The sequence below is a fragment of the Solanum lycopersicum genome, chromosome 1 (assembly GCF_036512215.1).
Source record: "Solanum lycopersicum chromosome 1, SLM_r2.1".
In the NCBI taxonomy this organism is placed as follows: Eukaryota; Viridiplantae; Streptophyta; class Magnoliopsida; order Solanales; family Solanaceae; genus Solanum; species Solanum lycopersicum.
In genome coordinates, this window is record NC_090800.1 from 85,956,036 (window position 1) to 85,972,684 (window position 16,649).

The 16,649-nt window shown below is 27.4% G+C and overlaps 3 protein-coding genes, 1 long non-coding RNA gene and 5 other non-coding genes across 9 annotated transcripts; all 9 read right to left on the bottom strand.

The window, feature by feature from the left end:
- Positions 1-1,418: 1,418 nt before the first annotated feature.
- On the bottom strand, positions 1,419-1,501 carry LOC112940808 (small nucleolar RNA snoR53Y). The gene has a single exon (XR_003245073.1). It is a non-coding gene; the product is annotated as a small nucleolar RNA snoR53Y (small nucleolar RNA).
- Positions 1,502-1,595: 94 nt separating this feature from the next.
- LOC112940803 (small nucleolar RNA snoR69Y) lies at positions 1,596-1,699 on the bottom strand. Its single transcript, XR_003245068.1, has one exon. It is a non-coding gene; the product is annotated as a small nucleolar RNA snoR69Y (small nucleolar RNA).
- Positions 1,700-1,787: 88 nt separating this feature from the next.
- On the bottom strand, positions 1,788-1,888 carry LOC112940799 (small nucleolar RNA snoR69Y). Its single transcript, XR_003245064.1, has one exon. It is a non-coding gene; the product is annotated as a small nucleolar RNA snoR69Y (small nucleolar RNA).
- A 44-nt stretch (positions 1,889-1,932) lies between these two features.
- LOC112940801 (small nucleolar RNA snoR69Y) lies at positions 1,933-2,027 on the bottom strand. The gene has a single exon (XR_003245066.1). It is a non-coding gene; the product is annotated as a small nucleolar RNA snoR69Y (small nucleolar RNA).
- A 99-nt stretch (positions 2,028-2,126) lies between these two features.
- On the bottom strand, positions 2,127-2,227 carry LOC112940800 (small nucleolar RNA snoR69Y). The gene has a single exon (XR_003245065.1). It is a non-coding gene; the product is annotated as a small nucleolar RNA snoR69Y (small nucleolar RNA).
- Positions 2,228-3,319: 1,092 nt separating this feature from the next.
- On the bottom strand, positions 3,320-4,051 carry LOC109119997 (uncharacterized). The gene is made up of 3 exons (XR_002027508.2): positions 3,985-4,051; positions 3,804-3,862; positions 3,320-3,723 (listed from the first exon to the last, which is right to left on the bottom strand). It is a non-coding gene; the product is annotated as an uncharacterized lncRNA (long non-coding RNA).
- A 1,076-nt stretch (positions 4,052-5,127) lies between these two features.
- On the bottom strand, positions 5,128-6,958 carry LOC101261752 (F-box protein PP2-B15). The gene is made up of 3 exons (XM_004230217.5): positions 6,481-6,958; positions 6,236-6,354; positions 5,128-5,715 (listed from the first exon to the last, which is right to left on the bottom strand). Exons 1-3 carry the CDS (start codon positions 6,751-6,753, stop codon positions 5,235-5,237), a joined length of 873 nt encoding a protein of 290 aa, XP_004230265.1. The 5' UTR covers positions 6,754-6,958; the 3' UTR covers positions 5,128-5,234.
- Positions 6,959-10,444: 3,486 nt separating this feature from the next.
- Positions 10,445-11,877, bottom strand: LOC101262052 (F-box protein PP2-B15). The gene is made up of 3 exons (XM_004230218.5): positions 11,380-11,877; positions 11,178-11,296; positions 10,445-11,029 (listed from the first exon to the last, which is right to left on the bottom strand). Exons 1-3 carry the CDS (start codon positions 11,644-11,646, stop codon positions 10,600-10,602), a joined length of 816 nt encoding a protein of 271 aa, XP_004230266.1. The 5' UTR covers positions 11,647-11,877; the 3' UTR covers positions 10,445-10,599.
- Positions 11,878-13,249: 1,372 nt separating this feature from the next.
- On the bottom strand, positions 13,250-15,619 carry LOC101262356 (F-box protein PP2-B15-like). The gene is made up of 3 exons (XM_004230219.5): positions 14,910-15,619; positions 14,700-14,818; positions 13,250-13,870 (listed from the first exon to the last, which is right to left on the bottom strand). Exons 1-3 carry the CDS (start codon positions 15,165-15,167, stop codon positions 13,411-13,413), a joined length of 837 nt encoding a protein of 278 aa, XP_004230267.2. The 5' UTR covers positions 15,168-15,619; the 3' UTR covers positions 13,250-13,410.
- Positions 15,620-16,649: the final 1,030 nt, after the last annotated feature.

The following is a 16,649-nucleotide window of genomic DNA, read 5'->3' on the forward strand; positions in this document are numbered from 1 at the left end:
CGAATATAATCAAATAATGTTCCATTAAACTGGCCACGTTGATCAACACCAGTCCCATCGATCAACTTTGTTTCGTAGTCCAGTAATTTAATGACATTTTTGTGTGTTGTATAATCGATTTTCTTCTTTTAGAAAGTATCTTTCTAAGATTGGATAGAATTATAACTTTGACGTATCACAACATTATTTGGTTATACCTGGCATAAATTATTAGGCTTTCTCTTTTAGTTTAGGTATGAAATTTACAAAATAGATATTGTTCAGAGGTTCTATTAAAATAATTTTTTAACCTCACAATGTATTCATGTACATGCTTTTACTTTCTTCAAATATAAATTGTTATTTTAAAGATGTCCATTAAGTGAATAACGAAAACGAAATAATTATAGTTATATATAACTATATGCTTGTCTACTTGTTCTCAATTTATCAAAGGGATATCAATCCTACGTACGACTTTGAATCAAATTCTTTTGTTTTCCTAATTTCACTCAAGGAATATCAATCCCTAAAATTAGGGATGTAATTATATTATTTTAATGTTTTTTATTTAGAGGAAATATTAATTAAAATATTTATTTTTAATAGCGTAATTTTAGTTAAGAAAATTATACATTAAAATAATTATTCGTTATCTAGTCAAAATCCTTTAACATAATTAGCAAAAATAACTATTAAAAGTAGCAATATTTTAGTTGTATAGCAAAATGTATTATATATAATTAATTTACTTTTCTTTTATTTCTCAAATCAGTCCCACGACTCATTTTTACCTCAATACCACCCAAAAAGTTGAAAAAAAAAATTCAATACCCATGTTTCCCTAGTTCTAGTTTTGTACCTCAAATCCCTCATTTCTCTTTCTTGGCTTTTTTTCACCATTTTTCTCTTCTTACGTTGTCTAAGAAAATCATTTCTTCGAAATCCTTCTACTTTATTTAAGAAATCTATAATACATTATCACCAAGTATTTTTTGAAATTTTGCTCTTTTACGTAGTTCAAAGTTTTCATCTTTTGAACAGTAATGTTTGATTTTTCTTTGATTTGTTTTGATATTCAAAATATAGCAGATTTATGTATTATTCAAGAATTGCTCAAAAATCGAGAGGTGAAGATGCTTATGAACAAGTTAAAAGTTCAAACTAATGAAGAATGAATTTTCCGCCTGAACGCCCGTCAAAGCGACGAAGTAGAATTAAATTATGTTTCACAAAATTCTTTGAAAATATTTTGAATGTTCTCTAATTGTATTGATTTTCAAATTGAATCAGTACATTAGATATCCCAATTTAATTGTATCCATTTTTCAGAATGCATTTATATATTGATCTACCTACAAAAGCTCCACATTTTTTTCTATATATTGTTTCAAGTCTGGATAAATTTCATGATTGTTTGCTAAATAAACTTTCGAGAATGCTCCCTCAGATAAATAACTTAAAGCTTTTCTTCAGAAAAAATATTCAGAATTAGCATGGTCATTTTTACATCACAGGGAACAAACCTAATTCTCCAGATTGAAAATTTACAAAAGAAATTACTAGTAATACAAAACTTGATATTGATTTTGAATTGAGAGAATCAATAAAGAAACGGCAAAGCTCAGATGTATGTGTTGGAAACGGAGTATATTCCTAGACCTTCAACATAAGGTCTCATAATGAGCTGGGAAAAATGTATCATCATCGCAAAATTGCCTCTGATTTTAGACAACCAACAAAATATAAAACAAACAAAAAATTGACACATAATCTTGTATTGAATTCAGAACAGTAGAGAAAATGAAGGCGAAGCTCAGATATATGTGTTGGAAACAAAGTTTAATCCAAGACCTTAATTATAAGGCCTCATAGAGCTGGGATTAATGTCAGCGTCATAGCAATCGCCACTGTATTTCAACCAAAAAGAAGCCATAACATAGCAAAAGGAAAGGCAAAGCTCAGTTATATATATGTTGGAAACCAAGTTTAATCCAAGACCAAGGTCTCATAGAGCTGGGATTAAGGTAAACATCATTGCAATTGCCAAATTTAAACATAATTGACTAAACAGAATCCAAAAGGAAGCAAATAAAATAAACACATCATATTGATTTTGCATTAAGATAATCAATTAAGAAACGAAAGGCGAAGCTCAGATATATATGTTGGAAAATGAGTATATTCCCGGACCTTAAATATAAGATCTCATAATGAGCTGGGAAATGTTATCATCATTGCAATCGCCCAGTTTATGTAACGATAATAAAACAACAAAATAGACTAAAAAGAAACAAGATCTACCGGAACTATATCGGAGGGCTGCAGAGGCAGTTGTAGCGATGGAACAAGGAGGAGGCAACTGATTTAAATAGATTGGGGCTAGGGTTTCACTGAAGTTCAGCTGTGCTTTCTTGGGCCTTCTACATTTCTATACGGGCTCAAAGAGGACAAAAACCCATGTAATCCAAAGTTGGGTTGACTTGGAGCCCATTTGGATTGACTTTTAAAAAAAAAACTTTTAAAAAGTATTTTTAAAAGGAAAATTTTCATATATGACAAATGGATTTTATGAAATTACATTTCATGCGTATAGTGTAGTTTGTTAGGTGACTTTAAATTTGTATAAAATGCTTTTTTTAATTAAATTTATACAAAAAAAATATTTTTTCAATAAAGGATAACAATAGCACAAAAGATGATAATAATAAATTCATATAATTCCATGAATTAAACAAATCATTCAAAATCAAATATTTTCCCAAAAAAAAAATTCTAAAGCTATAGAATATATATATATATATATATATATATATATATATAAATAAATAAATAAATTGATTATATTGTATGTATTTGAGAAATTGTATATAATTTTTATACAATATTTGTGTGTAATTGATTTTGTGTTTTAACTGTATATGACCATCATAATATGTATTATTTTAATTTTTTTGGATAATCTGTTTATATATAATATTTTAATATGTTTGTATTATTTTTTTTGTATATATTAAGGAATTTGTATATATGTACAATAATTTTGGTATATATATTATAGTTATATTTGTGCATTTGTGATTTCATGTTTTTTTTAAAAATATATCTATTAATGATTAAACTGATTGTATAATATTCGTTTTTTAATTGTATATATAGTAAGCTTGAAATCTGTCTGTATATTTGAGTGTTTAACGTTTGTATATACAATATTTTATTATTTTCATATATCGACGAATTTGTATAATATTTTATAATTTTGTATATGTATAATAGATTGATTTTAACAAATTTATTTTATACAAAATTAAATAATTGTATACAAATAGCTATTGCCTCGTAAGACTTTGTAAGTGTTACCTTAATATACAACCCACTATATACCTAACTTTAGTAATTGGTATACAACTAATAGAATATACAATTAGGAACTGTCTCATAATACTTTTTATATGTTATCTTAATATACAACCAACTATATATATAACTTTGTAATTTTATATAAATTACACTACCTGATGTTTCCAATATTCTTCAGATTTGTCAAGTTCTGATGAGGCAGATCAAATCTCCACTGAATCAATGTTTAAGACTTTTTTCTTACTTCCATCTTCAACAATCTTAATGTCGCTAGATTTCGCATTGTTGATGACTTTATGAATTGTCGTTAGGTCATTTTTTTTCATGGATCTTAATTCTTCAATAGATTGTTCAACTTGATCTTGTTTATGTTTTGCCATAAACCTACATTGATCCCAAAATCCTGAGTTAACCCAATTAAAACGAAGGTGGATTAACAACAACGTTGACATGCAATGTCATACCTTTCATAATCCTCATAGATGGGAGAAATCAACTATTATGATTTTGAAAGACTTGTAATCTGATAAGTAATAAAGATTTTTTTAAAAATATATGAAAAAACTAACAATCATACTACATATACAATTATTGAAGAAGGAATCAAGAAAAAAAGATATTGAAAGCCATGAATTTGGCGGTTACCTGCGAAAAGTGAAAGAACATCGGAGGGAGAAGGTCAAAATTTTCCAAATCGAAATTCAAGTTTGAAGGGAAGAGTAATTTTAGGATAAAGTTATGGAATGAGAATAGGTGAAATAAATTTGATCTTGAATAAAATTATATAAAAATCTTTGATGACTATTTTTATCCTGTATCAATAGGTAGTGGATTCCATTAATTATGGTAAAAAAATTAAAACTGTATTTACTGACTGTAAATAAATTAAATTATACCATTATTAACTAATTATATAGGAATGTTTGTCATTCCATGTAAAAAAAATTGAAATTGTATTTTTATGTGTTTTTATAAAAGTATTGCAGTTTTAAAAAAAATTGTTGATGTGTTTGGCAAATAAATGTTGGTAAACATTTTTTTTTATCAAAATGTTTGAAATACCCTTAAAGTTGTTAACATGGTAAAAAGTTGATTAATTTAAGATTTTTATACTTAAAAAAATTAAATCAAAATTAATTTATATTTTACATCCATAAGTAATAATATTTTCTATTATTTACATATTTCTTTATTATCACAAATTAATAATAATAATCATTATAATAATAATAATTATAATAATAAATAATAATTACAATAATAATGATAATAATAATAATAACAACAACAGTAATAATAATAATAAAAAAATAACAATAATAATAATTAAAATAACAAAAATAACAATAATAATAACAATATTAAAAAAAAGAATTAAGAGCAAAAATGTAATATTTAGTCAACATAAAATGACTTTTAAGTTGAAAAAATAAAAACCCTCCCCTAAGTTTTTAGTGTTTGATAAGTCAATTTTTACTTAAAATAAGTCACTTTAGTAATTGTTAGACAATCCAATAAATCAAAAACTGACTTTTAAATCAGTTTAATCAGCTTTTAAGCCCATCCAAACATGCTCTTACTTATACATGTACCAATTGCACGTAGTAGCCAATTTATACTTACATTCAAAAAAAAAATTCCTACTAAATATGTAGAAAAATTGACAAACTTCTTCTTCAAAAGATCTGTTAATATAGGAGCTATTGCGATCAACCGATGTAATTGTTCTTGTTTCAATAGTTTAAGTCAATTATAATTTCTGAACGGCTAAATCAATGATAATTCGTCTATGACTTAAATAATTGTCCTTAAATTAGATATATACCCAACTTTTGGGGTTAGCTTCGATACACATAAGTGAAAAAATTTCAATAAGAGAGAAGAAACAAAGTTAGTTAATAAATTAGTTTAGGTCTTAGCTCAATGCCCTCAATAATAAGGCCTCCTTTAAGGTGTTCACCTTTAATTTCTCTAAGGCACATTGTAACTTGTTGATCATTGACTCCATCACAGTAAAATTCACCCAATTTAATCTCCAACCATCCATCATCTCTTTCACATAAAACATGCTCTTGGCCTCCTGATCTATCAACTCTTGATCTCAATGTCTCTACCCTGTGTCTCATTATCACCATTTCGAATTCCTGTTTCCTCTTGTTGTCATTGTTATGTCGTAGATATACTATTCCTTTCGATTCGTGGTCACCTACTTTGACAGAGACCTCTGATGGCAAAGAGTCTAAGCCGAAAGCACGACCAGCGAGATTGACAATGAGGTAAGCTCCATATGTTGTACGAGGAGACAACATTCGAGTGTTTATTTTTCCTTTTATTTCTAGCCAACATACCATAATAAGCTCCACCCCTTCTGGAAATCTGTTGGAACACACAGAATTGGATCAACTATTGCACGACCAAAATTGAATAGCATAAATGCCAGTTGGAGTCAAATTAACCGAAAACATATGTATTATGGCTATATTACATCGATTTGGTCCTCTAGTATACCATCAAGTCATGTTCATGTCACAACATTTTAGCTTGATCATGAAAATTAAAATGATTATTTTAATCTTGTAGCTGTAATTGTGAGAACTACTCCATATAGAATTGTTTAAGTCCTTTTCAATATCTAATAGTGATGTGAACTGATATTTTGTCAATTAAAAAAAAAACTAATATCTGGGATTGCGTAGTCATCTAGGAGTAAACTTATATCTATAATCATTTTATTAACAAATCTACTCATTAGAAATTTGCACTTTTGCAACAAATATAGAAAAGCAAAAGGAAAAAACAACTACTCCTTCCGTCTCAATCTCGATTCATGTGATGTAATTTTAATGAACAAAAAATGAATCATGGTACAAATTAGGAAGAAGGAATTCTATGATACCTTGAGTGAAGGAGGGGTTTCCAACACCAGTAAAGAGGATTGGTGGACCAAGTAATTGATAGCTCCCTTGCACTCAACATATAACACTTTTTACTTGTTCTCCTGTCTATTGAAAAGCTCTGGAAAATATATGTTTCAACACAAATAAGAAAAATGAGATCAGGACACGCTCAATATAAAAATTTGTTTTCTAAGTAAGTAAGCAGGACATATTATTCCTATAAGTCATCACGTTAGGCACATACCTTGCTACCACCATCAATGAGAAGAGGTTTAAATAGCTTAAGAAACAAGTCTTTCTTTGACGAAAAGGCAATTGGCAACACGAATCTTTCGATGATTTCGCGATAATCAAAGGGCAAGAATTTCTCCCATAACAAGTCCGATAGGGCTGCATCACGAACCATAGTCGAAACCAAAGACAATTGAGAAGCATCATGAGGAGATGTGAACAATAGGATTTGAACAATACAATCTTCTGGCAAGAGGTCTAATTTCATCTCTCTATTATCTGCCATCGTGAGAATTTTTGAGTGTATAATTTAAAACTTAGAAATTAAATAATGGAGGTACGTAATGAGAGATTATAAGTGCAAAAAATTGCTATAGCTTTCTACAAGATGACGACATGTAATTAACATATGAGGACATGGACTCCGAAAAACACACGATGACAAATTTATTATAATTCTAACTTGTCAGATTTGGCCACATGAGATTGACAAAATAAAAAATTCCATCATTTCTAGAAATTATTAAAACAAAAAAAAATTATTTAAAAAATAAATTATAGTTCAATAAACAAAATATCAGAATATCACTAGGTGTCATATTAGCAAATCACATATATATGTGTTTTGTATACAAATAAATATTTACAATTAATTACATGTTAGTTGTAAACTCATATGTGCTTTGCCCGAACATAATAAACATCGTTTTAAATTACGAAATTATTTCTCTATAATTATGAAATTTAAATTATTTTTCTATTTAATTACTGTATAAATTTGTCAAATTATATAGCCAACAGATGCCAACGTTAAATAATGAAAATTTTGTTTGTATTTCTAAGCTCTAACAAAGTTTAACAACACATAATTTGGGTTGGCAAAGTTAGTCAATTAGATACCAGTAGAGTGGGTAACCTGAGTCTTTAGGCATGGGCAAAATGCAAATCTAACTATATATACTAGATAGAATTAGCCCGTGCAAGCACGAGCCAAACAATGATCACAACATCTTTTTATTTTTATAATTAAAATTTAAATTCGAATCTTCTAAGTTCTAATTAAGAAAGAAATAATTTTATTCACTACATCACATTCTTTGATAGCATAACAAACTTTTTTCATAAAATTATATCAAAGAAACCTGAAATATTTAGTTAATATTTTTTCATCTAGGTAGAAGTCTCAATCTAAAAATTTTTATCGCATAATCTCAATTAATTCACACATGAAAATCTTTTCTTTGATGTAGTAGAAAATTAGAGCTTAGGATTAGAAAAATTAAAATTTAATATTTAGTCTTGAAATACAAATATACATTATATATGTAATATATATGAAAGATTGAAAATATCAACAAATAAAATACACATGGCATGGAATAAAAAAGAAAAACGTCAATTTTTATAATAAAAAGGAAAAATGACTTTTAAAGCAGAATTATACTATATATTTTTCACCTAAAAATTTGCTAGACCAATCTAAAAAGAAGAAAAAAGAACATCTAATCTAAAGCAAACAAAATCCAAAACTCTAACGTGATCATGTGTTTTTTTGTGGAAATACAGGTCATGTTGAATAAATTACATATACAAATTTTAAAGATAAAATATTAAAATATTGATACCATTTGTTATCTCATTCTTCTAATATAGTAGAAAAGTAGAAAAATATGTTGGTATCGTAATGCTGTATAATTAACTAATTACTCAATATTAGTTTGGTTGATTTAAAAAAGTCAACTTAATTGGTTTAATTTATTTTCAAGCAAGTCAAATCACACTTTGATTTTTTTTTTCAGCCCAAAACTGCCATATATTAATTCATGCTGGACATAAAAATTGAGAACTCAGCTACATATTCCAACCGCATCTTTAACAAGAAGGAAATTGGGTTGGCAAAACTAATGAGTAGTCAGTAATTGCTAATTAGGCACAAAGTGGTCTACCTGATTCTTTAGGCAATAAATAGTATATATTTAGAAAATAGTAAAATTTTGCAAAAGCCATGTTATTAGTCGATTACCGACGGAAGCATTCGTTATTTTGACTTAAACCGATCCAAAATTGATGGACTAAAAAAATACTTCTTAAGAAAAATAAGAGTAGAAGCCACTTGATCTTTGTAGAAAGAGATTAACTTATATCCACTCAATAGTGGACTAGAAAAATTTAGAAATATTTATTTCCTTTAATTTAATTATCATGTTTTCATATTTAAAGATTAATGATTCTTTTAACTTCTTTTTTTTTTTTAAGACCCTTGATAAATTTAAGATTGCTTTGAATTAATGTTCAAATATATTTTATACTTTTGACTTTGAGTATTACTTAAATAAATTGAAATACATATGAAGGTATATGGATCAAAGTTTATTTTCAATTAATTTTTGTATTGTCGATAAAATGAACTAAGAAGAAAAAAGTTGAAGCAATGAAAGCATCTATCCAAAAACTTTTTCATGTTAAAAAGAAGACTTAATAAGTTATGCATAATTTTTTTATGAAATCAACTAGTCTAGATTTTAAAAAGAAAAAAAAATAAAAAGTTACTATTGATGTTGATGGGAACTGGGGTAAAAATAATGAATACAAGAAAACGGTGCAAAATATCTTCTTATCTTTGGTAATCAATAATAAATCTAAACAAACTCATATAACTAATTTAGAGTTCAAGTTATTATATAATACTTTTTTTTATTATTTAAATATTAATAATAAGTAATATATTTTATAAAATAAATATTTCTAAAAATGAGTCGATAGTGTAATTTTTCGTCCACTCTCGATGAATATAAATTTTGAACTCAAATATTTACCACGAGTCATGACATTAAACAATGTTACTTCACTAAACCACACATACTACATTTGAGGATCTGCACAGAACAACTTCAAAAAAGAAATTCAAAAATATAGAATTTTATTCATTTATTATATTAAGATTAAGATGTCTGAATCTAAATACACATCTGAATATTAAGATTTAAGCGTTTTGATTTAAATACATATTTGAATATTAAGATGTGGTTTTTAAATCTTAACACTAAATAATTAATGTTGTTTATTTTCAATCTCTCAATATAAAATTTTAATTTCAACAAAATATATCACTTTTGGTTAAAAAAAAGTTTTAATAATCATGATTAGGAGTACTATTTTTCATTCAAAAATCTTGATAAACAACAATACATCAAAAATATTATTGCAACCAATGTTCTTACATACATCAATATAAGAAAATTATTAATATAAAAAAAATACTTGAAAGGATTTATGAAAACTTATCAATTGGAAAAAAAAATGGTGTTTGATTGAGAAAAAAAAAAGAAAAAAAATATTTAGTTATGACATAAAAAAGACACGTCCCAAAGTAGAGAAGCTACAGTTTTGAGATAAAAAAAACGCGCCCAAAGTAAAGAAGTTATAATTTAATTATTTGATAACTTATCAAATGAATCTAATGTTGTTAGATCTGATTCGTTCTGACCTCTTGAGACCCATTAATAAGATTTCTAAAAATTAAAACAAATAAACTTAATGGGTTGAATTTGAATAAGGCTTGAAAATCAAACGCAATTAATATGCTGTGAATCTGAATGATTAAAATTCAAATCTAAACAAATGAGGCCTAAAAGTTAAAAGTACATAAAATCTTCTTTTTCATTTATTTTATTTTATTTTTTTCGAATTTTGGTCTATGTTTTTTTTCCCCAAAGTCATTTTAATTCCAGATGGAAACTGTGCTTGTGAAGCTATTATCAGGATAGACATATTCATATACGTCCAAATACATTAACATGAAAATCAGACAGAAGACATTAAAAATTAGATACATTATCCATAAGCATATACAAGGCATTAAAAATTTAGATTTACGTTTCTGATTAAACTTTTAAATATACGATATAATTATTATATTTTTTATTGTTAAGAATCTATTTAAACTACTAAAAAAGATATCAAACATTAATCACCCCTCAAAGAAAACCAGTATATTGTAATATTTCATTATCAAATTTTTATTTTTTCTTGTATTCTCACCGACTTTTACATGAACCAAATAAATCATTACAGTGAGAAAAAAAGATCAACGAAATTTATTAGGGAACAGATAACAATGTTTGAATTTTCTTTAGTAGTGTTTAGGCCTAACTTCAACGCCTTCAATGACCAGTCCACTTTTTACATGGCATCCCTTCACCTCCTTTAAACTCACTGTAACTTCTTCATCTTCATCATCATCTCCACTGTTTAAAAATTCTCCTAACTCAATTTCCATCCATCCATCTTCCCTTTTATACGGCACTCTTTCATACCTCTGTTTTCCTTCCGGCAGATCTTTTTCGTCCTTCCGGTGATCTAGAGTCGCCGTGTGAACATCTTTCTGATTACCAATTTCTACACTAGTCTCAACCGGCACTGAACTCAGACCAAATGCACGATCTGTGATTTTCATTATGAAATAAATTCCATAATTCGTGTTTGCAGAAAGCATACTTGTCATCAGCTTTGCTTTTACTTCTAATTTGCATATCACTTTCAGTTCAGCCACTTTTGAGAACCTGTGAGAAAAAAGAAAAAGAAAAAACAGAGCATGTTAAATTTTTCAAGAATGTTAGAAAAGATTGAATTTTTTTTAATTTAGTTACTTGAATTATTGAATACCCATTATTTATAAGCTCAAATAAAAGGGAAATGAGTGATCAAAACCTTGATTCTGGCAGAGATTTCCAGGTCCAATGATCTGGTTCTTCCCCATATAAAAGGGACAATTCTCCAGCTGAGATTATAAATGATTTTTTTCCACTTGATTTCTCTAAGGCAAAGCTCTACAATTTATAACATCAAACAATTATAAGAATGAACCCTTTTAAAATGGAAGACTGAAAGATCAACTCATTTATATACATACCTTTTTACCACCATCAATGAGAATCGAATTACAGAGACGAATAAAAAGCTCTTTTTTAGAAGAATAGTTCAAGGGTATGACAGATTTGTCAATAATTTTATTATAATCAGAAGGCAATAATGTTTGCCAGACAAAATCAGATGCTGCCACTAATCGGAGAAAGGATGAAACCAAAGAGAAGCTAATTGTATCCTTAGGTGAAGTAAGAGAAAGAATTGAAGAAATACAATCTTCTGGTAATTCATTGAATACATCTTCCCCTACCATTATCTACTGTTTGCCTTTTTTGATGATTTGGGCTAATTTTTGTTGAAATTAGAGCGAGATTATTTGATAAATGTTGAATTTTGGTTGTTTTATATATATAGTGGAATAGTGTGCAACTTCGGAAAGTTACATTCATATTTGGATGAGTTGATGTTGCCTTAGTAATATGTGAAGGAGAATTATTTGTCTCTTTCAACCTCGTCAGATACACTTTTTATTATAAAATATCTACGGGCTGATATTTCAAACTTCCATCTGTTCTAGATATAGAATTTGTTTGTCCAGATATAAAATTAATATAGTTTTAAATTTGTTATTTAATTATTATTAATTTTTCTAATTGTGAATTGGTAGAGTTTAAACTTATAGTTTTAAACTAAAGAGCCGTAAAATGTAACAAAAATATTTTTTAATTTCATATGTTAAAATTTAGAAAAATAATTATTCTATTTTAAAATGGACTAAAAAATAAAGATATAAATTGAAAGATCAAGAAGTATTATTTTTAGATAGAGTTTTTTCTTTTAAAAAAAAAAATTGTTATATAAGTTGTGTCATAAGTAGTAAAATACTAACTTAGTTATCATCCTTTGTTTTCCCTTTAATTAAAGATTTGTATTTGAATTTATTGAATCTATAGGAAAGGTTTTTGATAGAATTGAAATTTGATACTTCGAATGTCCATATTTAAAAAAAATTAAATTAACGTAAAATTATATATATATATATTTGTAATTTATCTTTTTTCGTATTAATTTTGAGAAACTTCACTTTAACTTGTCCTGCATCCTTCTTGCCGCTCATTCTTAAAATCTGCCCCACTCCACTCTCCATCCTATTGCCATCTCTTCTTAAAGGCTGAATCGTAGTACATTTTCACTTTCTTTCGTAAGGCCTCATTAAAGAGTATATAACATTAAAATTAGAGGAACTTTCCTTTGAAGTATGACCAACAAAACAACAAATTAAGAGCGTAGGTACAATAATTATTAACCAAATAGCAAAACAGCACAAAAGAGAAGGGAAGTTTCTGTGAAAAGAAACCGTGTGAATCTTTAAATTGCCAGTCAATTTTGGTTTCTCTTTAATTTTCATCATTTTTATTTGACTCCTACTATTCGAGGATGTCCACAAATACTAGTAACTATTTCAAAGGATAAAATTTACACATGTGTTTTTATTTATATATTATTACAAATTATAATGGTGAACTTTGTTTGTTTCTTGTTTAAAAATTTTTATTAGAAATTTACTTTGCTTAATCTATAAAAATTAAGAGATATTGTTTTTTCTGCATATTAACAATATAGAATAATTAGGTATATTACTATATAAGTTTAAAGTTTTAAAACATCATTAAAATATAAGACAGAGCAAATTATCATCAGCCACATTCTGCCAATTTTATTTAACTTATACACTCACATTTGTTATTTTATTTTTACATTATCAATTTATTTTAATCTATTACAGCAAATTATTTGTTTTAATTTACTGTGACTAGTTTAACTTATTTTGAATAGTTATAAATAACTATTGTCTAAATGATTTGGCAGTAACCTTTTTTTTTTCCACTAGCATTGTTAAACTCTTAATTAACAACTTTTCAGTTGAAAAAGAAGGACATAAATAAAAGCATATGTTCGTTTACATACAAAAAAAAAATATACTCTGTATTTAGAAAATAATAATTTTAATCTATTCACACGACAAAAAACATTTAAAGCCACAAAATTAGTTAACTACAAAAGGTCTCATGTTTGCTTAGTGCTTAGGCCTTAACTGAATGCCTTCAATGATAAGGCCACCCTTAATATGACAGCCCTTCACCTCCATTAATTTCATTATGATCTCTTCATCACCATATCCTCCATTAAAGAACTCTCCAAGCTCTATTTCTAACCACCCATCTTCTCTTTCCCCAACCATTTTTTCCTCCCCTTTGTTCACTCTTGCTTTTAACGTTTCCACTCTGTTTCTGTAAAACAGAGACTCTAGCTTCTTGCTCCTTGGGTGCCGTAGATACACACTACTGTTGACGGGTTCTTGATCCCCGACTATAATACTGACCTCTGATGGAATTGAATCCAACCCGAATGATCGATCTGAAATCTTCATGAGTAGATAAGCTCCGTATGTTGTGTTTGGAGATAGATCCCCTGTTTTCATCTTCCCCTCTATTTCCAGTCTGCATATTGTTTTCAGTTCAGCTACCTCTGCAAACCTGTAAAACCATTAGTATTCAAAATTCCTATTTAGCATTCAATTACAATTGAAAGAAAATAAATTATCTTTGGGCTAAATTACATGTTAAAGAATGAAAATCTGAACAATTCTTTTTTTATATGGGTTAACTTTTGAGATGGAACAGATTTATCTTACCCCAAAATAAATAATTACCTATTCACCATATGATAATTACGGGACATGAGATGAGGTATTAAAAAATGATAAAAAATTTCACTTCTATGCATTTTATAGTTTTTCTAACCCTGAACATAATATAAAATCATCATAATTTATTGATAAATAATTTTTCAATGGGTAACGAATAAAAAGAAAGTGGGGTTAATAATATGACTAGTAGATAAATAGAAAAATTATGAATTATAGGTTATATGAATAACGAGGCATACCCTAAGTTAAAATAATGAGTAGATAGTTAGTTAAAAGGTAATCAGAGTTATTAAAACACCAATGACCACACTCTGTCGCAATGATGGTGAAAGATGAATATAATTAAAAGACATGACAGCACATTCAATTTTGTAATATTAGAATGCTACATTCAACAAGCATCACTAAAAAAGTATGTCTAGTGATTGCGTGGGATTCGAAGAGAATGTAGAATTAACATAAAAGCGAAAGAAAAAATATACGTAATAATAAAAGATAAAATCAAAATAAGAAAACAATTTTAAAAAAATAATATCATTTAAACCGCGCGCGATTAATATTTTACTTAGATTATCGACCTCCCTAATCTCTTATCGAACTTTTATATTTAATGACGGTAAGAGGGAAATGCTTTAAAAAGAAGGGAATTTAATTACCTTGATTCTGGAATAGCTTTCCAGTTCCAGTGAGTTAGTTCATCTCCATATAAAATAGAGAGCTCTTTTGCAGACATGAGATATGACTTTTTCCCCGTTACTTTATCCAAAGCAAAGCTCTGAAAAATGAAAATTAAATAAATAGGGATATAATTTAAGTTTTGTACACTGACGATATATAAGAATTGAGATATGATTCCTAAGTGTTACCTTGTTGCCATCGTCTATTAGAATGGAATTGCACAGGCATATAAAAAGGTGTCTTTTTGAAGAAAACTTCAAAGGCGTGACTGATTTTGTAGCAATATGTTGCCAATCAGAAGGCAAGAAAGCATCCCAAACACAATCCAACTCTGCGACTGACCGGAAAATTGAAGAAACCAGTGACAATTTTAGTGCATCAGGTGGAGAAGTGAGACATATTATGCTACTAATACAATCTTCTGGCAGATCATATAAGTGCTCCATTGTTGTAACAACCAATTGAAGTAATCAAATAAATATAGATATTTCAAAAGTGAGTATAATAAATATAGAGAGAGATAGGGGTACGAAATCACGGAGCAGGTCCTTAGGTAGAAGTTTCCTTATATAATTCACTTCACCTGGTAAGTCACATGCTTTCGTTCTCTCGTGTCTTAATTTGATTGAGTATAAAAATAAAATAAAATTTTATAATTTTAAATTAAATACGTATATCTTAAATTTGTTTAATATTGAAATTGAAAAACTAAAAAAAATGTAAAAGTAAGAAAGATTAGAACGGAGAAAGCTGGTCTACTATGGGTAGTCATAAAAAAGGCTATTCGCATGACATGTCCAAAGTGGTCAAATTCCACCGATGACTTCAACATTGCAAATTGGTCAACTTCTGTGTCATTAACAATTTTCTTTGAAATTAACAATGCAAACCCAATGTTACAGTTGGAATCTCAATTTGTTCATTAATGATGACTACTGGTAAAGATAAAATCACGTGTATACACACATCAACTAGTCTTTCTTTAATCCACATATGGAAAAAGTGTTCAATTTGGGTTGTTATAGGACTTTTCAAAATATTTAAAATTTTAACTAACTAAAAAAAGTGTAATATTATAAAAAAAATCCGTTTGTAGGACTTCTCTATCGGATTTTAAAAGAAGACAAAGCTATTTAATGCATACACAAATTGATAGATTTAGAGTCCGTTTGGATCAACTTAAAAAAGATGATTTTTTTAAATTGTTGAAAATTATTTTAAAAATAAATAGTTATGTGTTTGATTAAAAGCGTTACCATTGAAAAAAATTGTTAATGTATTTGACCAATAAGTATTGTTAACACCAATTTTTAAAATCAAATGTATGAAATACCTTTATAATTGTTAACATAATAATAAGTTGATTAATATAATATTTTTATTTCTAAGAAAAATTTAAACAAAATTGATTTATATTTTAATTCAATTTCAATAACTTAATGTTTAAATTAATTTTAAATGTACAAATTATTTTAAATTTCAAAAATATACAGTTTGAATACATCACATAAAAGAATTTTGAAAATTATTCAAAATAATTAAGGGTAATAAAATAATATATTTGATCAAATTATAACGACTTTTAATTTAAAATAAAAAGTAAAAATCACCCTACTTTTAATTTTAGGCTTATTCTAAATCACTTTAAATTTATTTTATATTATTTTTATATTATCAAACACTTTTATAAATTAAAAATTAACTTTCAAAGTCAATTTAATAAATTTAAATGTCTATTCAAAGGGACATTTAATTGGTGTGCGCTATAGGACTGCCACTTGAACCAGTTGGACAAATTACTTGCTTTCAATCTTATACTACCACTGAAAACGAAAGAAGAAGGACATGTACAATTTGACAGAGGCCCCCCCCCCCCACCCCCCAACTCTTTTTTTTTGTTTGGATCTAGCTTTTTATGTATTTCGATT

Bases quoted from the DNA above. Each gene is read 5' to 3' on its own strand.
- LOC101261752 (XM_004230217.5), bottom strand. From the start codon at position 6,753: ATGGCAGATAATAGAGAGATGAAATTAGACCTCTTGCCAGAAGATTGT. The intron at 6,355-6,480 runs GTATGTGCCTAA...TATATTTTCCAG, and splicing joins TCATTGATGGTGGTAGCAAG to AGCTTTTCAATAGACAGGAG. The intron at 5,716-6,235 runs GTATCATAGAAT...GTGTTCCAACAG, and splicing joins AAACCCCTCCTTCACTCAAG to ATTTCCAGAAGGGGTGGAGC.
- LOC101262052 (XM_004230218.5), bottom strand. From the start codon at position 11,646: ATGGTAGGGGAAGATGTATTCAATGAATTACCAGAAGATTGTATTTCT. The intron at 11,297-11,379 runs GTATGTATATAA...TATAAATTGTAG, and splicing joins TCATTGATGGTGGTAAAAAG to AGCTTTGCCTTAGAGAAATC. The intron at 11,030-11,177 runs GTTTTGATCACT...TTTTTCTCACAG, and splicing joins AAATCTCTGCCAGAATCAAG to GTTCTCAAAAGTGGCTGAAC.
- LOC101262356 (XM_004230219.5), bottom strand. From the start codon at position 15,167: ATGGAGCACTTATATGATCTGCCAGAAGATTGTATTAGTAGCATAATA. The intron at 14,819-14,909 runs GTAACACTTAGG...TTCATTTTTCAG, and splicing joins TAATAGACGATGGCAACAAG to AGCTTTGCTTTGGATAAAGT. The intron at 13,871-14,699 runs GTAATTAAATTC...ATGGTTTTACAG, and splicing joins AAAGCTATTCCAGAATCAAG to GTTTGCAGAGGTAGCTGAAC.